The following is a 23,678-nucleotide window of genomic DNA, read 5'->3' as shown; positions in this document are numbered from 1 at the left end:
GGAGTACTGTGTGCAGTTTTGGTCCCCTTATTTGTGAAAGGATATATTGGCCATGGAGGGAGTACGGAGAAGGTTCACCAGGCTGATACCGGAGATGAGGTGGGTTAGCTTATGAAGAGAGATTGAATCGACTGAGCCTGTACTCGTTAGAGTTTAGAAGGCTGAGGGGGGATCTTATAGAGACTTACAAGATAATGAAGGGGTTAGATAGGGTCGAGGTCCTTTCCCGCTTAGAAAGGAAAACAGAACTAGAGGGCACAGCTTCAAAATAAGGGGGGCGCAGTTTACAGCAGAGTTGACAAGGAACTTCTTCAGTCAAAGGGTGGTGAATCTCTGGAATTCTCTGCCCGTTGAAGTGGTGGAGGCTGCCTCATTGAATACATTTAAGTCACAGGTCGATAGATTTCTGACAGACAAGGGAATTAAGGGTTATGGGGAGAAAGTGGAACTGATCCCAGCCATGATCTTATTGAATGGCAGGGCAGGCTCGAAGGACTAGATGGCCTACTCCTGCTCCTATTTCTTACGTTACTGAATTCAAATTCCACCATCTGCCGTGGCAGGGATTTGAACGCCAGGTCCCTCAAGAGTTTCTGGATTAATAGTCTAGCGATTAATACCACTGGGGCCACCACCTCCACAATAAGGGGAGGCTATGCTAAGTTATCCCTTAGTGTTGGGGAGGGGGGGGGTTAGCTGGGTAAATATGGAAATTGGGTAGGATTGTGATGGGTACAGCCTGGACGGGACGAATGGCCTCCTGCTGAAAATTTGGGAATCTATCTATGATCATTGGCTGCATGTGTCCCTCCTGCCTCCCCCCCACCAATGGGTGCCCATCTGTGGTGCAATGGTGGGTGGGGGGGGGGTGGTGGGGTGAGTCAATGTCGTGGCATGGTGCAGGTGCCATGCTCAGTGGTTGCTCTGGATGGGAGGCGGAAGGGGAGAGAGGAAGGAACTACAACTCCCGGCATGCACCGCGCCACCAGTGCCTGCCACGTGAGATGGACTTCCGTCGGAAGTGCTGTTGGCACCCACTTCCGCCGGAAGTCTCCTTGGCCCACACAGCAGCTCAAAAACACCAACAACAGCAAGAAAAAGGACGATTTAAAAAACGGGGAGGAGGAGGGGGGGGAAAACCCCGCCTCCGGCAGCCATCCGGTGAGGCGAACGGCATCTTTTTAACCGGCCGATTGCTCAAACCCGATCTCCATTGGGTTTGTTGTCCATGGGAGATAGGTGGCCGCGCCGTTCGCCTGACGGGTGGGGGGGGGGGGGTTTATTTTTAAATCGTTTCCGCGCCCGGGCGAGTCCTCTCCTCACCTTTCCACCGATGGCTACCAAGGCCTCTTAACAAAAAGAGAAAAAACACGCGCGGTGCTTTATTCAGCCGGGGCAACTATATCTCCTCCTTCTCCCGCCCTTTCCCAGTCAGCTAGCCCCGCCCACCCACTCGACGGCCATTGGAAAGAAGGGCAGCAGCTGGCGTGAGCGCCCGGCCCTTCTCCTCCAGCCCGTTGGTCGAGACCCATGTCAATCAAACCATCGGCGGCCAACCATTGCCTCGCTCTCACGTCCATCAAGGTCTGTCATGGGTTGCCACCCACTGATTGGTCGTGCGTCGTGCCATTCAAGGCGGGACGTGAGATGCCCGCCAGCCATTGGTCGGGCCCCGCACCAACCAGGGCCAGAGAGGGGACAGAGTCCGCTGGCCATTGGTCCAGCCGGACGTCAATCAATGCCACACCGCTCGCCCATTGGTCGGGTCCCGCCGTCCGTCCGGAGCGGCTAAGTGGGCCGGGCCGCCAGCCGTTGGTTACGCCCCGCGCCCATCAACAGCCAGCCTGGCAGCTGATTGGAGCAGCCACACGTCAGTCAACGCCAGACGGTGTATGCCGCTTGGCTATTGATGGAGCGCCGCGTCAATCAGGGTGGGCGGGGGGCGGGTCGGCCGCTGATTGGCGAAATCACGCGTCCTTTGGGGCGGGACTAAACGGGCTCCGGCCGGGTATAAAAGGAGACGCAAGCGCACTCTGAGGCGACAGAGCGAGTGCGCGTTAGTCGCTGTAGGGTCTGGGGGAGTTAAGAGGGGTGGGACAGAAAGAGGTGAGGGCGTAAAGTATTTTTAAATTTGTTTTAGAGAGGGAGAAGGGGATAAAAGTGTTAATCCACCCGAATTAATGAACCCGGGTGTGGGGGATTTTTATTTTATTCCGCTTTAAGTTCCACAAACTTGACCATCGAAGCTGTAAAGTTGCCATTTTGGAATTTTCTCTGGGAAAGAAAACTGTCAAGTGGCGAGAGAGAGAGATAAACAATACCCCTGGAGAGGGGGGGGGCGGATTGATTGTTCGCGAGGCCCCCGAATATGAATAATTCATATATGCTGATTAGGCGTGGTGACGTCACGGGCGACGTGGGATTCCGTTAGAGGACGTAACGGCGACGTGACTTTGGGCCGAGGGCGGGGGGGAGGGACTCGTCTAGTGGGGAGGGGCTACTGTAGTGGGGGTGTGGCTTGTTCTGTCAGGGAGGGGCTACTGTAGTGGGGGCGTAGTTAGTTGATTGTGAGGGGGTCTTTGGGGGAGTGGCTTGTTAATTGGGGGTGGGGCTTGTTGGGAGAGGGGCTACTGTAGGGGGGTGTGATTAGTTGAGTGGGGGAGTGGCTTGATTATTGGGGGTGGGGCTTCTTTAGTGGGGGGTGTGGCTTGTTGGGGTGGAGTGGGGCTACTGTAAGTGGGGGGTGTGGTTTGTTTAGGGAGGGGCTGTAGTGGGGAGGGGCTTCTGTAAGTGGGGGGTGTGGTGGTTTGGGAGGGGCTTGTCTGGTTGGGGAGTGGGGTCAGTTGATTGGGGGTGGGGCTTGCTGGGGGGAGGAGGGGCAACTAAGTGGGGGTGTGGCTTGTTGATTGGGGTGGGGCTTCTAGCAGGGAGGGGCTTGTCTGGTGGGGCGGGGCAGACTCTGGTGGGGGTAGGGTTGGGCTGGTACATGGGCTGCTGCCCTGTTGGCGTAGGTGGTGGTTAGGCTTAGACCAGTGGAGTTTGGCTGCCCGTCACTGCCGCTGACACCTCCCCTCTCGGCTGCCCAGGGCCCATGCCCGCCTGACGCCTGGGATGGCGACTTCAGTCAATGAAGACCCCCTGCGGGAGGTGACCCTCCTGAAGCCCGAGTACCTGTCGGCCATCGGGGCGCGGGTGGAGGAGCTGAACCGCCCGCCTCACCACCAGCACCACCCCCCTCGCCGGCACCCGGGCCGGGGCCTGACGCCCGTCAGCGAGGAGGGGGCCCTGTCGCCGGGCCCCAAGGACGGGCTGGGGGGCGACGAGAATGTGGCGGAGCTGAGCCGGCCCAGGAACGGCCTCCAGCCGCAGCAGCAGCAACAGCAGCAGCAGCAGCGAGCCTTCAAGCGGAGGAACAGCCTCAACGTGGGCTTCAAGCACCCAGGCTTCAAGCGGCGTCGCCGGGCCAACTCCGACTGCGACCCGGTGCTGCCCAGCAACTTCCTGCTGGGCGGCAACATCTTCGACCCGCTCAACCTCAACAGCCTGCTGGACGAGGACGTCAACAAGGCGCTGAACGCCGAGACCCCCAAGTCCTCGCCGCTGCCCAGCCGCAACCGCGACCCGGTGGAGATCCTCATCCCCAAGGACATCACCGACCCGCTCAACCTCAACACCGACTCCGAGGTGCTGCCGTCGCCCCTCAAGCTGGGCCGCAAGCGCCGACACCGACACTACCACCACCCGCCCAGCCAGCTGCCGCAGGCGGCGGCCGCCGCTGCCACCGAGCCGGCGGAGAGGGGGCAGGCGTCCGCGCCGGACCCCGGCACCCGGGACTGCGCCGCCGGTCAGAATCCGCCGGCGGCAACGGCGGGCGGTGTCGGTGAGGCCCCCCCGGAACCCGAGGGGCCCCAGCCTTACGAGCTCAACACCGTCATCAACTGCCGGGACGAGATCGTGTCGCCGGTGCTGCGCGGCTCGGGGGAGCCCGCCTCCGCCGGCAACCGGCACCGCAAGCGCCGCAGGACCTCCAGCAAGTCCGAGCCGGGCAAGGCCGGCGGGGCGGAGGAGGAGCCCCGGCCGGCGGGCGCCGAGCCTAAAAGGCAGCCGCCGGAGAAGCCCAGAGGGAAGGCGTCGCACCACCACCACCACCACCACCATCACCACCACCAGCAGCACAGCTACCAACGGCACTCCAGCCTGCACCGCGACGGCAAGGCTCAGCCCCTCTTCCAGAGCAAGCACAAGAGGTTCCAGTACGGCAACTACACCAAGTACTACGGCTACCGCAACCCCGGCCGCGGCGAGGACCCCCGGCTCGGCGTCTTTAAGCCGGACTGGTTCCGGGGCCGGGACGTCCTGGACCTGGGCTGCAACGTGGGCCACCTGACCCTGCGCGTGGCCAAGGAGCTGCAGCCCTCGCGCATCGTGGGCATCGACATCGACGGGGGGCTGGTCCACTCCGCCCGCCAGAACATCCGCCACTTCCTGTCGCAGGACGTGCTGCCGTCGCAGGGGGACGGTCCGGCCAAGCGCCGCTTCCCCCTCTCGTTGACCAAGTGCAAGGGGCCCATCGCCGCGCCGCCGGTGGCCGTCGACCGCTGTGTGTCCGAGTTCCCCAACAACGTCACCTTCATCCAGGTGGGTGCTGCGGGGAGGCGGTGGGGGGGGGAGCACAGGGAGGGAGCAAAGGGTGAGCTGGGGGTGGGGCTGGAGAAGGACTGGGCGTGTGGGGGAGGAGCTGGCATTGTGGAGGTGGGGTAGCATGGGGGAGGGAGAGAGCAAAGGGTGACAGGCAGGTGGGAGTGGGAGGAAGAGGGGCGAGAGGTTTGGGAGCGTAGAATGCATGATGGGCAGGGGGAGGGAGACTTGGGAGCGGGGCTGTAGTTGGGGTGCACAGGAAGGGAGAGCCCAAGGAGCAGGAAGCACGGGGGTAGGGGGAGAGGAGGAGGCGGGGTGAGGGTGCATGGGGCATGGTGAAGGGGTGTAGAAGGGAGGGGGAGGGCGTGAGGAGGATGCAAGGGAGAGGAGGGGAGGAGGAGGGTATGTGAGAAGGGGTGAGGGGACATGAGGAGAGGGTGGGCTTTATGCAGGGAGAGTGTGTAGGAGGGGATGCGGGGAGGGAGAGGGTATATGGCAGAGGGAGGGGGCACAGGGGAGGGTGGATGAGGTGGGCTTTGTGCGGGGAGGGTGTATAAGAGGGGATGGGGAGGGAGAGGGTTTATGAGGGGAGGGGTGAGGGAACCTGGGAGGGGATGCGGGGGTTGGGGGGGGGGTTGGAAAGAGGGTATATGGTGGGGGGAGGGGGTCCAGGAAGGAGGGGAAGGGTGTATGAGGGAGCGGGCCTCATGTAGGAGGGGATGGGGAGGGAGAGGGTTTATGGGAGCGGGGTGGGTGAGGGAACCTGGGAGGGGATGAGGGGGGTGGTCACAGGAGGGGATCCATGGTGGGAGTGGGTAAATGAAATGATCCTGTGTTGACCCTGGTCGCTGGAAAGGTGCAAGTGTGTGTTGGTTACTGAGAGGGCTGGCTGGAAGGTGTCCAGGGCTGTTGGTCTCTCTCTGCCTTTGCCAGACGGGGCAGTGGGTGATGTTCAGACAGGTTTGGAGGGTGTTAGATAGATTGGCACTGCAGGATCCTGCCCATGTGTCTCCAGCATGGTCGGGGGGAAGTAAGGAGATTGGGTTCAGCTTTAAACAGCGATGCCTCTCAGACACGGTGGCACAGTGGTTAGCACGGCAGCCTCACAGAGGTTTAATTCACAGCTTGGCAGCACGCTCCGCACTTCCCCCTCAGGGCTTTCCCCTGATCTCTCGTTGCTGTGTGGTTTTAGTGGGTTTTGAAACTCCATTTTTTTTTTAAATGGTGCTCGACTGACGCAGTGAATGTTCACGGCACACACGCTGCCTGCTCTCGGCCTTGCTGAGCTGAAACACTTTTTGAAGGCCTGTCCACAGTGTGGTGTTGAGCGTGGGGCAGTGGCTTATTGCTTCTCCTTCTTGGAGGCTTCCTCACTTTGTCTGCCCGGTGCATTAAAGATGCAGGTTGATCTGTTGCTCGGAAAGCACTGCCCCCTCTCCTTCTCCCTAACATCACTCCTCCAGCTTTCAAATTTCTCCCTCTTGCCACCTTGGAACTTAATTGAAAAGCTTCTTGGCCTCTGAAGCTCATTCCAACCCCATCTTCACTTCCCCCACTACCTGTATCCTCTTTAGGAGGCCGAAGTTAACTCTCAAAACAAGTAACGCCATCGATGTAGTTCAGTGGTTTAAATTCTCAACGTGTGGCACCTCCTGCAACCGTTTGACCGAACCTTTCGAAGGTGTTTGCCTTTTTTTTTTATTTGAAGCACCCCCTGGGAGGGCATGGGAAATACAGAAGCGTGCGCACGCTCGCAGATTGCACTGTTGCACTGAAGTTGGACACTTCAGTTCAGGCGCTGGGAGGTGTCCCCCTACCATCTGAACAACTGTGCGGGTGGCACATGTTTAGCACTGCCGCCTCGTGGCACCAGGGACCCGGGTTCGATTCCCAACTTGGGTCACGATGTCTGTGCGGAGTCTACACATTCTCTCCGTGTCTCCGTGTGTTTCCTCCGGGTCCTCCCGTGGTCTGAAAGACGTGCTGGTTAGGGTGCGTTGACCGTGCTGAGTTCTCCCTCAGTGTTACCCAAACAGGCGCCTAAGTGTGGCAACTAGGGGATTTTCACATTGACGTTGCAGTGAAGTTAGAAGTGGATTGACTCTGCTAAATTCTCCCTCCATATACCTGAACAGGCGCTGGAGTGTGGCGACTGGGGGATTTTCACAGTAACCTCATTGCAGTGTTAATATAAGCTGACTTATGTCACTAATAAATAAACTACAACTAACCGAGCTGTTGAATTTGCTGTGTGCCCCTCAGTTGGGATTTGGCAGCGAGGAACACTTTAATTGCTTCTGCACGCTGGATTTCTACTGTTTACACTGCTCTATCCTAGAAGGACTATCCTATCCCAGGAGCTCACTGGTACTGTTAGTGAACTAGCAATCCAGAGGCCTAGATCAATGATCCGGGGAGACGCGGGTCGAAATCCCATCACGGGAGCTGGGGAATTTAAATCCAATTGCATCTAAATATTTAATTAAATGAATACATTTGGAATAGTGAAATTAGCCTTGTTACCGGAATAAAATCCCATCCGGTTCGCTAATGTCCTTCGGGGAGGGACGTCTGTTCGTCCTTCCCCTGGGCTACACGTGACTCCCGGCCCACAGCAGTTGGCTGGCTGGCTCTTTTAGCCAATCCCCTGAAATGGCCGAGCTAGTCCAGTTGGCCGTATTGAAGGTGGCACACCTCCAGGACTGTCGTGGGTGGATGGACGACGAGGTACCCGTAGCGTGTGAGCCAAGGGACTCAGCGAGTTTCCGTTTTTGACATGTACTGGGATACGGTGAAAAGTATTGTTTCTTGCGCACTATACAGACAAAACATACCATTCATAGAGAAGGAAACAAGTGCAGAATGTAGTGTTACAGTCGTAGCTAGGGTGTAGAGAAAGATCAACTTAATGCGAGGTAGGTCCAGTCAATAGTCTGACGGCAGCAGGGAAGAAGCTGTTCTTGGGTCAGTTGGTACGTGACCTCAGATTTGTCGGAGGAGGCTGTTTCACCCATCGTGTCTGAATTGTCTCTCCAAATGAGCATCATGGCATTTTGTTTTTGCATTCCCCCACACGTGGTTTCTATTCAAATAACCATCCAATTCCTTCTGGGAGGCCTCGATTTGTACCTGCCTCCACCACGCTCCCAGGCAGAGCATTCCAGACCCCAATCATTCGCTGCTTTTGCAAATCGCTTTCACCCAGTGCCCCCCTCGTTCTCAATCCTTTTCCAAGTGGGAACACTTTCTCCCCCTCTACTCTGTCCAGCTCTTTCATGATTTGAACTTCTCTGTCAAATCTCCTCACAGCCGCCTTCTCTCCCAGGAGAATGGTTCCAACCTATCCAGCTTCTCACCCCGGGACCGTTCTTGTAAACCTCTTTTGCACTCTCTCCAAAGCATTCACGTCCTTCCTGCATTGTGGCCCCCCAGAACTGTGCACAGACCCCAGCTGAGGTCTAACTTGTGTCTCAGCTGGACCTCCTTTGGTTGGGGGGGGGTCCTGGATTGTGGAGTTGCTGCAGAAGCTCTGCAGCGCTTTTCACCCTGTGGGGGCGGCGCAGTGGTTAGAACTGCTGCCTCGCAGCGCCAGGGACCCAGGTTCAAATCCTGGCTTGGGTCACTGTCTGTGCGGAATCTGCATGTTCTCCCTGTGTCTTGCATGGGTTTCCTCCAGGTGCTCTGGCTTCCTCCCACAGTTTGAAAGACGTGCTGATATTAGGGTGTGTTGACCCATACAGATGCCAGAGTGTGGCGACTGGGAGAATTTCACAACTTCATTGCAGTGTTAATGTAAGCCATACTTGTAAGTAAACTTCTGAGGGCCGCTCAGAAGTTCCCAGTCCTTGGGTCTTGACTTGGGACCACGTTGTGGGTAAGCTGTGTGCATGTGTGGCTCTCACTGGCAGCTAACAGCAACCTCTGATCTCAACAGATTGTGTGTTTTCAGTCCTGACTGACCCCTCTGGGACTTTTTTTAAATGGCTTGTAATCTCAGAAAGCCCTGCCCATTTCCTTCGCCCAGCTGTTTTAGAATAAATCGCCCTCTCTGCAGTTCTGTTTTGCCTGTCACCCAGTTCACGATCGATCACTCGTGTGTTCCGAAACCAGTTCCTGACCCAGTCTCAACTGGATAAATTGGCTCGCTTTTGTTTTTTGACAAGCTCGTCTGAGCAGGCAGACTGGAGCAGTAAGCACAACCGCTGTCACTAAAATGCTCCAAACACTTGCCATCTGACGTGACGTGTACACGGTGCCTCGCTGTGTTTCGGACATCCCCGGTCCAGCCTCACGGGGAGTCACAGAATCCTGAGGACAAGTGTGGAAGGAGGCCGTTCTGGCCCATCGGGTCTGCACTGATTGCAAACCCACCAGTCACCCCACACGTTTACCCTGCTAATCCCCCCTGAGACTAGGATCAATTGAGTACCCTAACCAGCACGTCTTTGGGACTGTAGGGGGAAACCCACGCAGACACAGGGAGAGTGTGCAAACTTCACACGGTGACTCAAGCTGAGAATTGAGCCTGGGTCCCTGTCGCTGTGAGGCAGCAGTGCTAACCCACTGTGCCACCATAAACACAGCAGCCCAAGCGCTGAGATGAGTGATTGCTTGAACTTCTTTTTTTAAATTGTGTCAGTTGAAGGGAAAAATGTTGGCACGAGCACCAGGGAGGTTCACTACTCTTTAAATAGCACCACGGGATCCTTCAGCATCCTTCAGAATGAGCAGGGGAGGAGGGTGGGTTTATGGCACATTGCCAATGGAAATCTCCTTCAGCATGCCACTGTCTCCAGAGGAGCAACTCAACACTAGAACATAGAACATTACAGCGCAGTACAGGCCCTTCGGCCCTCGATGTTGCGCCGACCAGTGGAATCAATCTCATGACCCTCTAACCTAAACTATTCCAATGTTTTCCATATCCCTATCCACTGACCATTTGAACGCCCTTAAAGTTGGCGAGTCCACAACTGCTGCAGGCAGGGCATTCCACACCCTTACTACCCTCTGAGTAAAGAACCTACCTCTGACATCCGTCCTATAATTACCACCCCTTAATTTAAAGCTATGTCCCCTTGTGTTAGCCATCACCATCCGAGGAAAAAGGGTCTCACTGTCCACCCTATCTAATCCTCTGATCATTTTGTATGCTTCAATTAGGTCACCTCTCAACCACCTTCTTTCTAACGAAAACAACCTCCAGTCCCTCAGCCTTTCCTCATAAGACCTTCCCACCATACCAGGCAACATCCTGGTAAACCTCCTCTGCACCCTTTCCAGCGCCTCCAGCGTAACGTGGCCACCAGAACTGTACGCAATACTCCAAGTGCGGCCGCACCAGAGTTTTGTACAGTTGCAACATGAACTGTCAGACAAGAACCCACAGCCTTCAAATCTTGAGCAATAATAACAATTAGCCCAGGCTGATCAACTTATCTCCCTCGGGGGAGGGAGGGGAGTGATTACTGCCCTGCTCTGGGACTTTCTGCTCAGTTTATCCCTCACACCTGGGAGGCATGGTGGCACAGTGATTGGCACTGCTGCTTCACAGCTCCAGGGACCTGGGTTTGATTGCCAGCGTGGATCACTGTCTGTATGGAGTCTGCACATTCTCTTGGTGTCTGCGTGGATTTCCTCCGGGTGCTCCGGTTTCTTCCCACAGTCCAAAGATGTGTGGGTTAGGTTGGTTGGCTATGCTAAATTGCCCCTTGGTGTACTGAGATGCATAGGTTAGAAGGATTAGCGGGTAAAATATGTAGGGATGTGGGGGTAGGGCCTGGGTGGGATTGTGGTCGGTGCAGGCTCAATGGGCCAAATGGCCACTTTCTGTGCTGTAGGGTTTCTATGATTCTGTGAAAATGGTGGCCGGTGCTGAGCTGATGGCTGCTCTTTGCTCATCCAGGAACAATGAGTGCAAGATTCCAGCTGTCAGGTCGACAACTTTGCACAGACATGGGTTTAAACTTCCATCAATGCTGCAAAACCTGGTTCTGGGAGTTGTCTGCCTTTTGTAAGGTTTAAAATCAGCTTATGTTAACACTGCAGTGAAGTTGCTATGAACATCCCCTCGTCACCACATTCCGGTGCCTGTTTGGCTAACACTGAGGGAGCAGTAAGGAGTCTGTCAACACCAGGTGATGAAGGGGCAGTGCTCTGAAAGCTTGTGATACCAAATAAACTTGTTGGACATTAACCTGGTGTTGTGAGACTTCTTATTGTGCCCATCCCAGTCCAACGCTGACATCTCCACATCACTGAATTTAGGGAGAATTTAGCATGGCCAGTGCACTTAACATAAAGTTCATTTATTAGTGTCACAAGTAAGGTGACGTTAACGCTGCAATGAAGTTACTGTGAAAATCCCCTGTTTACCACACTCCGGTGCCTGTTTGGGTAACAGAGGGAGAATTTAGCACAGCCAATGCACCCTAACCAGCACATCTGTGGGAGGAAACCCATGCAGACATGGGGAGAATGTGCAGACTCCACACAGACGATGACCCAAGTTGATCTTTTTCTGAGGAAGGATGCTCTTCCTTCAGTGGGAGTGCAATGAAGGCTCCCCAGGCTGATTCTGGGGATGGTGGGACTGATGTACGAGGAGAGACTGACTGACGAGGTTAGGATTGTTTTCACTGGAGCTCAGATGAATGAGGGAGGCGGGGGTGGGGAGCAATCTGAGACTTATAACATTCCAACAGGACTAGACCGTAGGTGCAGAGAAGATGTTCTTGATGGGGGAGTCCAGAACCAGAGGGTCACAGTCTGAGGATTTGGCATAGACCATTTAGGATGGAGGTGAGGAGACATTTCTTCACACGGTGAGCCTGTGGAATTCATTACCAGAGCAAGTCATTGATGTCAAAAACATTGAATGTCTTCAAGAGGCGGCTGGATATAGCAATTGGGGCAAATGGGATCAAAGGTTGTGGGGGAGAAAGCAGGATTAGGCTATTGAGTTGGATGATCAGCCATGATCGCAATGAATGGCAGAGCAGGCTCAGTGGGCTGAATGGCCTCCTCCTGCTCCTATCTTCTATGTTTCTATGTCTATGTGAGCTGGAAATTGAACCCGGGTCCCTGGTGTTGTGGGGCAGTAATGACGTACCACCTGTTTGTCTAGCTGTTCCTGAGGGGAAGCCCCAGCTTAAAGTGTAACTCCGTCGCGCTGAGCGGTATTTGGATGGAGTGGCTTGTCCCAGGTACTCAAACAGTCTCTCTCTCTCTCTCGACAGGGAAACTACGTCTTGGAGAAGGATGAGTTACTGGAGACGCAGAGACCAGAGTACGATGTCATTCTGTGTTTGAGCTTGACGAAATGGATTCACCTTAACTGGGGCGATGAGGGTCTAAAACGGATGTTCAAACGCATCTACAGGCACCTGCGGCCTGGTGGGATCTTCATCCTCGAACCACAGCCCTGGTCTTCATATGGGAAGCGGCGGAAACTTACAGTAAATATTTTTATTTTAGTCATTCATGGGACATGGGTGTCGCTGGCTGGGCCAGCATTTTATTGCCCATCCCTAGTTGCCCTTGGAGGACAATTAAGAGTCAACCACATTGGCTGTGGCTCTGGAGTCACATGTAGGCCAGCCAGGGTAAGGACGGCAGATTTCCTTCCCTAAAGGAACCAGATGGGTTTTCCATCAATAGGTCATCAGTAGATTCTTAATTCCAGATACTACTTGTTGAATTCAAATTCCCCCATCTGCTGTGGCAGGATTTGAACCTGGTCCTTCAGAACATTTAGCTGAGTTTCTGGATTAATAGTCCAGCGATAATACCACTGGGCCATCACCTCCCCACATATGTATATTTGCTCATGGACTAGACCGAGCATTTATTGCCCATCCCTGATTGCCCCTTGAGAAGATGGTGACTGAGCTGCCATCTTGAACTGCTGCAGTCCCTGAGGTGTCGGTGTACACACGGCGCTGTTGGAGAGGGAGATCCAAGATTTTGACCCACTTACCTGGATGGATGCGGCTCCCAACAACACTCAAGAAGCTCAACACCATCCACGACAAAGCAGCCCTGCTTGATTGGCACCTCATCCACAAATATTCAATCCCTCCACCACCAACGCAGCCGTATGTACCAGCTACAAGATGCACTGCAGCAACTCACCAAGGCTCCTTCGGCAGCGCCTTCCAAACCCACCACCTCTTGCATCTGGAAGGACAAGAGATACCTGGGGACACCACCACCTGGAGGTTCCCCTCTAAGCTACTCACCATCCTGACTAGGAAATATACTGGCCATTCTTTACTGAGTATTCCATCACACTCCTGATTTATGTCCTTGTAGATGGTGGACAGGTTTTGGGGGAGCGTTGGGAGTCGGGGTGAGTTACTCTCTGCAAGATTCCCAGCCTCTGACCTGCTCTGATAGCCATAGAGACACTGTGGCTGGATCCAGTTCAATTCCTGGTCAGCAGTAACCCCTCCCAGGATGGTTTTGTGCTGTTACTTGGGTCCAGGGGTGGAAATGTGTAACCTAGTTATCTACTTGCCCTTTGTGTAATGGCGGCTCTGGGGGAAGAACAATGATTGTTCCAGCTGCCTGGACACACTTTTTGATTTACTATTGTCACGTGTATTGGGATACAGTGAAAAGTATTATTTCTTTTGTGCTATACAGACAAGGCATACCGTTCATAGAGAAGGAAAGGAGAGAGTGCAGAAGGTAGTGTTACAGTCACAGCTAGGGTGTAGAGAAAGATCAGCTTAATGCGAGGTGGGTCCATTCAAAAGTAATGGTAGCAGGGAAGAAGCTGTTCTTGAGTCGGTCGGTACGTGACCTCAGAGTTTTGCACCTTTTTCTCCACGGAAGAAGGCGGAAGAGAGAATGTCTGGAGTGCGTGGGGTCTTTGAATATGCTGGCTGCTTTTCCCAAGGCAGCGGGAAGCGTAGACAGAGTCAATGGATGGGAGGCTGGTTTGCGTGATGGACAGGGCTACATTCACGACCCTTTGTAGTTCCTTGCAGTCTTGGGCAGAGCAGGAGCCCATACCAAGCTGTGATACAACCGGAAAGAATGCTTTCAGTGGTGGATGGGAGGCTAGTTTGCCTGATGGACTGGGCTTTGTTCACAACATATTTAAGCTGTGTTGGGGAATTTTACTTTTGAAGTGATTTGCCTCTATAGAATTGAGCAAAATCCTGGTGGCAAAAGGCGGGTGAGTTTACAACAGAGAGCCAGGGTTTGACTGGTCACTTGGGATGCTTCACCTGGCCTAAGCGTAGGTGGTGGGGGGATATCTGGCCAGGATGGCTGCTGCTCCAAGCAGCCAAGATGTTGGGCTTGACAGTGATGCTACCCCTGCTGTTCGGTGTCCTAATCTGTGGCCATGTGCCAAATCCGAGCCACAGCAGCTCACCAAACGACTAAAGCAAAAGACGGCACCCTCAGGGAGGGTCCCAAGGTCTGAGTGGGCAGGCTGGGAACCTGACCCCAGATTATGGGCACAAAAAGTGGCTGGTGTCTACTTGTCAACTTAACAGCTCCTTCCCTGCTGCTGTCAGAGTTTTGAATGGACCTACCACGCATTAAGCTGACCTTTCTCTTCACCCTACCTCGACATTCTGCACTCCTTTCCTTCTCCATGAACAGTATGCTTTGTCTGTATAGCACGCAAGAAACAATACTTTTCACTGTATCCCAATACACGTGACAATAATAAATCAAATCAATATTTGCACTTGGCAGACACAAGAAAGCTTACCTCGTTCCCGGATCAATGTTCTAGGGTTATTCTCATAAAAGACTCTGGGGTACAAGTACCAAATGATAGCATTAAAAGTCGATTGTTAATTCTCCAAAAAATGAAATCCCCTTCACGTCAGTCCACCCTGCTCTGGGGTAAATGGTATTGAATGTACTTGGAGGCGTCTGATCTGACACCGATTGTGGAGTGAGAAACTGTTGTTGACTGTAGCCGGAATTCAACACTGAATCATAAGAGCGGTGAATTTAAATACGGGAAAGTTGTCAAGTGCACTTCCTGTTACCATAAGTGGAACTTTTTACTTGGTGCAGAAACACCAGTCCGAAAGCCCACACCATGAACGCTGGTGGTGGTTGCTAATGGGATCGTTGGCCGTAGCACCAGAGAAAAGCTACAGCACAGACGGAGGCCAATCGGCCCATCTTGTCCATGCCAGTTTGAGGGCTCCCAGGTGCCCTTTCTAATCCCACCTTCCTGCACCCGATCCATAGCCTTGTAGCTGACAGCACTTCTTAAGGTGCAGATCCAAGTTCTTTTTAAAGGACTTGAGAGTCTCTGCCTCCACCACCAACTCAGGCAGCAAATTCAAAACATCCACCACCCCGGTGTCTTTTTTAAAAAAAATTCTTCCTCATTTTCCCCTCTGCACCGACTGCCTCTCACCTTGAATCTATGCCCCCGATTCTGGAATGGTGGCACAGTGGGTTAGCACTGCTGCCTCTCAGTGCCAGGGACCCGGGTTCGATTCCCAACTTGGGTCACTGTCTGTGTGGAGTATGCACCTTCTCCCTGTGTCTGCGTGGGTTCCTCCGGGTGCCCTGGTTTCCTGAAAGATGTGCAGGTTAGGTGGATTGGCCATGCTAAATTCTCCCTCTGTACCCAAACAGCCTAGAGGAGCCTGTTCTATAACCGAACATCCCTGTTCAACCTCACCACTTCTTGCCATTACCATTGACTAGGGGATTTTCACAATAACTTAATTGCAATGTTACCGGAAGCCTACTTGTGACACTAATAAACTTTAAACCAAAACTGAATAATGACTATCCCAAACTGGCACAGTGGTTAGCACTACTTTTCACAGCGCCAGGGACCTGGGTTCGATTCCCGCCTTGGGTCACGGTCTGTGTGGTGTCTGTACGTTCTCCTTGTGTCTGCGTAGATTTCATCCGGGTGCTCAGGTTTCCTCCCACAGTCTGAAAGTTAAGTGGATTGACTGCAAAATTACCCCTAGTGTCTGGAGGATTAGTGGTGAATTATGTGGGGTTGTGCGGATAGGCTTTGGGTCGGATTGTTGTCGGTGCAAATTCAGAATAGCCTCCTTCTGCACTGTCGGGATTCTGATTGTTCTCTCTCCCCTTCCTCACCAGATAAAGACTAATCAGGTTCCAGCGTCAAGGTCACTCGCTCGCTTAATCCTGTCTGATCGCGAGTGTTTACAGTTGTCCAATTCCGGCCACTGAAAAGATTTTTTTTTTCCTTCAGGAGACAATCTACAAGAACTATTACAAGATCCTCTTTAAACCAGAACAGTTTACGTCTTACCTGTTGTCCCCGGAGGTTGGATTCTCGAGTTACGAGCTGGTGGGAACGCCTCAGAGCACCTCTAAAGGTAAGGGGCAGGCGTAGCTTTGACCGTGTTACTTGCCGCTCAGCCAGCGGGATGTTTGGGCTGTGGTGGTGCTGGCCCATTGCAGAATGGCCCATAAGCAGGCCAGCATCATGGGCCAAATGGCTGCCTCCTGATCTAATGATATATCGATTGGCTGGGCTTTAAGGTTGAACGGCAGATTTAAGGATACCCTCCACGTTGCTCTAACAAGAGGTCTCTTCCTCTTTCACTGTTTTGGACCCTTGCAGAAGCAGGGGCTACTTAGGACGGCGCCCACAAACCAGGGCGGTATTCTGAGATTCCCAGTGCTACAAGCCATGGGTTGTTACCTGGAGGCAGTTTTGGCTTCCTTTTCTGAGGAAGGATGTTCTTGCTCTTGAGGGAGTGCAGCGAAGGTTTACCAGGCATGGAAACAGGCCCTTCAGCGCAAATTGTCCATGCCACCTCTTTTTATTTTTTAACCCCTAAGCTAGTCCCAATTGCCCATATCCCTCTATACCCATCTTAGCTGTGTAACAGTCTAAGGCTTAAAAGACAATTGCCTTGACTACAACCTCTGGCAGCTCCTTCCAGACACTTGCCATCCTCTGCAGTGAAGAAATTGCCCCTCTGGCCCCTTTTTTTTTTCTATCTCTCCCCTCTCACCTTTATATCTATGTCCTCTAGTTTTAGACTCCCCTGTCTTCTGTGATCCAACAAAAACAACCCCAGCCTATCCAACCTCTCTTCATCAATCATAGGCTCCATCCCAGGCAGCATCCTGGTGAATCTCCTCTGCACACCCTCCAGTGCGTTCACGCCCTTCCTATAATGTGGCTACCACAACGGCACACAGTATCCAGTCCATCTTGTGATTTTTCTCCCCTTCCCCCCAGCTATGTTGTAGTGTGGCTTTGCAAAGTCTAATGAAGGTACCTGTTAATAGTAAATAGATTTGATGTTCTGTTTGGCAATATTGTGTTCTTCCTTCCTCCTATTTAATTGGAAACATGTAGCCACGCTGCAGATTGCTGGGAGTTTTAAAGAAAGGCAATGGCTTGCACATAAATGCGATACTCTTGACAAAAGCAAACTTGCAAATACTCAGCAAGTCAGGCAGCGTAATGGAGAGGGGAAACATTGAGTGAATCGTCTGAAATGAAAGTTCCTTCTCCAAAGGACGTCCATGAATCAAATATGTTTTTAACATGCGAATGTTGTTGATGAAACTTTAAAGTTTATTTATTAGTCACAAGTAAGGCTTACATTAACACTGCAATCAAGTTACTGTGTAATTTCCCCCAGTTGCCACACTCTGATGTCTGTTTGGGTCAACGCACCCTAACCAGCACATCTTCCAGACTGTGGGAGGAATCTGGAGCCCACGGGGGAGAAACTTCATACTTTCGTCTAGACTTGATGCTGATTTCCCCAGTGGGATTGGAACCCCTGTCTTAACATCCCAGCCTTGCAATTAGAAATGTCCCGTTCCCCATCCGTCTGTCTGTCCCCAGGCTGTCTCCTGTGTCTGGAAAAACTTGCCATCAACAGCCCCAGGCAGAGGGGCGACCAAGGGGGTCGTCCAACCCGACTGTCTGCCCCTCTACTGCGGCTATATTTGTGGCTGGGTTTCCCTGAAGTGAGGGAGCACGTGGTGTCTGAGGATGCTGTTAATGCTTTCCGTGCCTGCTGGGCACTGTGAGGACTGGGGTGGAATATTGACCCTTTTTTTTTAATCACATTTCAATTTGATTTGTTTCTTTTCCGTGAGCGGTTGGGGGTGGCACGGTGACACAGCGGTTAGCACTGCTGCCTCACGGTGCAGGGTTCGATTCCTGGCTTGGGTCACTGTCCGTGTGGAGTTTACACATTCTCCTCATGTCTGCGTGGGTTTCCTCCCACAATTCAAAATACGTGCTACTTGGGTGGATTGGCCATGCTAAATTCTCCCCCAGTGTTACCCAAACAGGCGCCAGAGTGTGGCAACTAAGGGATTTTTACAATAACTTCATTGCAGTGTTCCGACTTGTGACAAGTAAACTTCTTCCCCTCCTTTTGGGAGCTGCCCCTTTTAATTTGTCCCCTTGCTGATTTGATTTAGTTTATTTGGTTGGCCGAGAGGATTAGAACCTGTGTCTCCACACCAGTCACCCAGCTTCACGATTAGTCATGTCCCATTTTCCCCCAGCTGCCTTGGTGGGATCAGAACTCGTGTCTTGATGTCCCAGCCTTGCGATTAATAACATCACCGTAACCGCTGTCATTTTTTATTTATTCACGGGACGTGGGCATCACTGGCCAACCAGCATTTATCACCCATCCCTTCTTCAAAGGGCACTAAGTCAACCACATTGCCGTGGCTCTGGAGTCACATGTCGGCCAGACTGGGTAAGGTTGGCAGATTTCCCAGAAATGTATAAGAGGAGGCCACTCAGCCCTTCAAGCCTGCTGCACCATTCACTACGATCATGGCTGATCATCCAACTTGACCTAATCCTGCTTTCTCCCCGTAATCTTTAATCCTATTTGCCCCAAGTGCTATATCCAGCTTCCTCTTGAATACATTCCATGTTTTGGCATCAACTATTTCATTTGGTAATGAATGCCACAGGCTCATCGGGTGAAGAAATGTCTCCTCATCTTGGTCCTAAATGATCTACCCCGAATCCTCCAGACTGTGACCCCTGGTTCTGGATCCCCCCCGCCTGCCCCCACACCACTGGGAACACCCTCTCTGCAGCTACCCTGTCTAGTCCTGTCAGAATTTTATAGTTCTGTCTTGAGATTCCCCCCTCATTCATCTGAACTCCAGCAAAAATAATGCTAACTTAATCAATCTCTCCTCATGCATCAGTCCTGCCATCCCCAGAATCAGCCTGGTAAACCTGGCTTCCCTAAAGGACATTAGTGAACCAGATGGGTTTTTCCGCCAATGGGTCATTAGTAGATTCGTAATTCCAGACTCTTTTTTTAAACTGAATTCAAATTCTACCATCTGCCGTGGCGGGATTCGAACCCGGGTCCCCCAGGACATTAGCTGAGTTTCTGGACTAATAGCCTAGCAATACCACTAGGCCATCACCCCTCCAACTGAATTCAGAATCCACCGTCTGCCAGGACAGGATTTGCATTCTGGTCCCCAGGACATTAGCTGAGTTTCTGGATTAATAGTTTCGCAATAATACTGCTGGGCCATTGCCTCCTCTAACAGCTCCACAAGTCCTGCAGGTTTAAGATAAATGAAGTGGCGTAGGGTGGGGGCTAACGTTTGGATTGCCCTCCCTATACAGACGCTGACATTGTCTATTTTACAATGTTTTTTTTTTATTTGTTGTTGAATGTCTGACGAAGCTGATTGTTCTTCCTTGCAGGGTTCCAGCGACCAATTTACCTCTTCCACAAAGGTCGTCCATCTAATGCGAACTGAGACTTCCAAAGCCAACTCCTGGCTGCCACTTCCCGTTTCTTTAATTCATTGGGTGGCTCTGTCCTGACCATCGCACCTCTCTCTGTCTCTGTCTCTCTTTCTCTTTCTCCTGTCAAAGCCAAGGGGAAGACCTTGCCCTGGACATGCGGCCTATCGTCACGAGCACTGCCTGCCTTGTTTTTTTTTCTCTTTGGTTTTAAATTGACTGGATATTCTCCCCGATCTGCTTCACGTTTATTACAAAAAAAAGGCTCAACGAATGTATAAAAAGAGGGAAAACGTTTTAGGGTTACGAAAAAAAACTGCTTTTGCCGACTTTGGGCACCTCCTTGGATGAGGAAAGACGTTGTGTGATTTTTTTTTTCGGAATGGGGAACTTGAATTTACACGCAGAGTGCCAGTATTATTGGTGCTTTGCCTCTCTGAGGAGCTCACCCTCCCCGCTTTCTCTGCCAAACTGTACAAGCAGGCTACTACTGCATCTGTTGTGGATCGGCGAGGAGAGGCATGGACACTTAACGTGAACGGACGTCACAGGAGGAACTACCAAGATGGGCCGATGTCTTTTTGCATTGTTTTCTCTCTTCAACGTGAGATTTTGCCACCCAGCACGGCGGCCACTCGTCCGTAGGATCATTTGCCACTGCGCTCTTTCCTCCTCCCTGCTCTCCCACTAGAAAAGTCTTGCTGGAGACTGTAAACCAACCGGTCCCTGAGACCTATTGGGCTTCCAGGAGCAATCAAAGCCATCTTCGTTCTGCTGGCACGGTCGGCCATGTAAGAGTCTGAGGCCGGATCGGGATGATGGGAGGGGCTGCTCTGTTCTGGTGGCCAGTTTCCATCGTCCGGTTTAAAACTGGTTTTGGAACACCCGTGTGTCACGTCATCCAAAGAAATGACAAAAGGAAAAACAATCGCCCGTGTCGTCGTTGCTGAATCTTCCTCCCTGCGTGACTCGGAGCCGCTTCCGGCTCTCGCAACCCTTTCTTTTGCGGGGAGGAAGTTCGTTACTATTTTTTCCCCATCTCTCTCCCTTTCCCTCCCCAGACTCCCCACAAATACATCCTAGTATATCCCTGCCACCTCCCTGAGTTTAAAAATACAGAACCACTGTGCGTGCAGTAGTACAACATGCCCCACATACTTGTAAACAGACAGCGTGTGGTGGTGCACATTAGCAACAAGTATTTGGAAGTGGGGGGGGGGTGAAGTCAGGAGGTCACTGAGCTGCTGTGGACAGGACCTGCACTCTTCCCCGACTGCTGCTGTGAGCCGGGGACGGGTGTGGTTTGCCTCTTTTTTTTGCTCCAGTTTGTAACTGCCAGGCCCACAGAATGCCGTCACAATCATTTTAACACCATTAGTCTGAGCCCACACCCCATACAAAACAGCCCACTCTTTCAGACTGCAGTTTGGCCTTCTCCGCTAACAGATAAGAGTGGGATTGTCCTAGATACAAAATCTAGCAACTTTTAAAATAAATAAACCCCTTCAAATTTAGTGTGTGTGTGTGTGTGTATGTATGTGTGTGTGAGGGCGAGAGAGAGTAGGGAATGAGCGTAGTGATGGGATCGGTCTGTAAGCAAAACCTTAGATTAGGAGCTCCTTTTGCAAAAGGATAATTGCAATGACGCAGGGGAGACTGCACCTGTTTTTTTGTTCTCCCTCACTCTCTCTCTCTGAAAAGTTCTTCTGTTTTTATAAAACCCAATTTTCTGAAAGTTTGGCTTCTTTAGAAACAAGCCAAGACCTCGTGTGATTGCGTGCGTGTGTGCGCGCGCTCATGTACTGGAAAGGATTTACTGCATCGGGGAGACTTAAACCCCCACCACACAACGCATGCCTGCCCACCCCACCCCAGCCCCCAAATTTTGTAAACCTAGGGCTAATCTGTACAGATACAAAATTAAGTGCATGTTAACACACTCTTCCTCTTCCACCACCCTCCCCAAATCTGGACCAATGAGTTAGATGATGAGTGACACAGTTGGATGAATGCAGTAACCCCTTTGCCAGGCGCTTGTTGCGATGCACTTGTAAATATTCCCTGCAGTACAGTATGGAAATGAATGCTGTTGTAATTTTTTTCTCTCTCCTAAAAGTTTTAAGATTTTTCTGACTTCCATAGGCCATTTGCTGCTTTGTTTCCACATTGTAACCCTCCTGACTGCTCTCGCCATAACACTTCCTCTCATCTTAGACCTCCTACGCTCCTGTTTGTAAGGCCAGTGTGCGGGCGAATGGGGAGGGTGGCCAGGGGAGGGGGAGATCTAATGCTTAAAACGTGTTGTGCAAGTGAGGGGGAAAATGTTTTAAAAATAAAAGGTTGGGAGCTCATAGCCTTACAGGTGTTTTGGGTCCACACACACACCACCCACCAGGATCTGAGGAGAGTTAACCATCCTGCTGTGCTTTTCACGGAAATATGATTTGTTCTCTCTCTCTCTCTCTCTCCCCCCCCCTCCCTACCCCAATCATTGGGAGACCAGTTCAAGCTTTGGGGCTGAGGCCAGTCCCAGAAATCGTTTTGGCATAAAATGAAAGAATTTGCTTTGCTCTGAGCCTCTTGCTGGGATGTTCCTATGTCTCGGGTGCCACTCCGATTTGTAGAATCCACCCAGGCGGTGATCGGGAGGGGGAAATGACCTCTGTAGCCGATCGGACCTGCAGCCCAGCCAGTCCAGAAGATCAGTATCAAATACGGGGGGGGGGAACACGGCCTACAGGCTTCTGATCTGAAGGTCTTGGTCGTTGGTGGCTAGCGCGGAGATCCAGGGAGCACTAGCACGATCAGTTTTACTTTGTGGTGGAGGGGAGGGGACGTTTTTGTGTTCCCATTCTCTTCCTGTCCCCTCTCTCTCTCGCCAGTTTTATCTTCAAGGCACTTAAATGATTTTTGTTTTGGCCAGATTAGAATTTCAACCCCCTGGCCCCAGTCACCCTTCCAAACACTCACCCGTAATTAGCTTCTGAATCCAGCTGACGTTCCTAACTCTAAAAACTTAGCAACGCCAGGAATTTTAGCATCCATTTATGGGCAGTCATTCTCAGTCTGGGTTTCAGGTGTTAAGGATCCTTACTTGTATTTTGAAGAGGTGGGAGGTTTCTGTGCACGTGGGTGATGTTGCCTTTTTGGGTAAAGGAATTGCCGGAATCCCTTTGTTTGCAGACACAGATGGCTTCTATCTTTTTTGTTTTTTTTTTATTGAAGCATAACCTGGGAGTAGAGAACTTCCTTCAGGGGTGTGTCCAGCTGATCCCGCTGTTCAGATCCGACCTCCCATACAAAAGTTGGAGCAATGCTGCCTCACGGCACCAGGGACCCAAATTCAATTCCAGCCTCATCACTCTACGTGTGTGGAGTTTGTACGTTTTTTTTCCCCCTCCTAACTGTGGGTTTTCTTAAGGTGATCTAGTTTCCTCCCACAGTTCAAAGATGTGCAGGTTGGGTGAATTGGCTGTGCTAAATTGCCCTTTAGTGTCCCAAGATATGCAGGTTAGGTAGATTGGCCATGCTAAATTGCTGCTTAGTATCCAAAGATGTGCAGATTAGGTGGATTGACCATGCTAAATTGATGTAGTCATGGCAGAGTGGTTTAGGCGATGGACAAGAACTCCTTTTGGGGTTTCCCCGCACAGGTTCAAATCTTGCAGATTCCGTATTTCATAGTTAGGTTCCCGAAAAAGACATCTTAGTGTCCAAAGATGTGCAGGTTAGGTGGACTGGCCGTGCTAAATTGCGCCTTGGTGGCGTGGGGGAAAGGAAACTAGCAGGGTAAATATGAGAAGCTCAGGGCCTGGGTGGGAATGTCGTCAGTGCAGCCTCAGTGAGCAACATCAAGGTTGTACAGATCGTCCCGCTCAGCGTCTCAATTGAGTTGGCCGCGGCGTGTGCGTTTTGCCTCCCCGCGGTCCCACTCTGTCCTCCTGCGCCCTCCACGGGTTTAGCAATCCTCCCATGAACAAACAGATCGGTGCTCCTGTTTTTGGGGGGGGGGGGAACCTGTGTGGCTGCCTTTCAACCTGGGCCACAACCTGATTGGAACCTAGAAATTGACTGAGCCCCCTTGGCAACTTGCACTGGTCTCTCAATAATTTCTCTTTCATTCTATTTTTAAAAACTAAATGAAGCCACGGCTTGTAAAAGAGGTGCTTTTTTTTTTCTCTGACTATTTACCAGCTCTTCGTACAGGATGATGATGATGATAATATGATAAAATTGTATCTTTGACAACTGGTTCACTGCAGCTTCCAAACAGGGAGGGTGGGGTGGGGTGGGCAGCTGTATG

At 52.0% G+C, this 23,678-nt stretch overlaps 1 protein-coding gene across 1 annotated transcript; it reads left to right on the top strand.

The window, feature by feature from the left end:
* Nucleotides 1-2,976: 2,976 nt before the first annotated feature.
* Nucleotides 2,977-23,383, top strand: LOC145338980 (7SK snRNA methylphosphate capping enzyme-like). Its single transcript, XM_080183399.1, has 4 exons — nt 2,977-4,638; nt 11,877-12,095; nt 15,857-15,983; nt 19,334-23,383. The coding sequence occupies exons 1-4, from the start codon at nt 3,112-3,114 to the stop codon at nt 19,387-19,389; spliced, it is 1,929 nt and encodes a 642-aa protein (XP_080039525.1). The 5' UTR covers nt 2,977-3,111; the 3' UTR covers nt 19,390-23,383.
* The last annotated feature ends 295 nt before the right edge of the window (nt 23,384-23,678 follow it).

Source organism: Carcharhinus amblyrhynchos, unplaced genomic scaffold (genome assembly GCF_965287045.1).
Source record: "Carcharhinus amblyrhynchos unplaced genomic scaffold, sCarAmb.v2.hapA chromosome_277, whole genome shotgun sequence".
NCBI lineage: Eukaryota > Metazoa > Chordata > Chondrichthyes > Carcharhiniformes > Carcharhinidae > Carcharhinus > Carcharhinus amblyrhynchos.
This window is presented reverse-complemented; position numbering and strand designations above follow the sequence as displayed.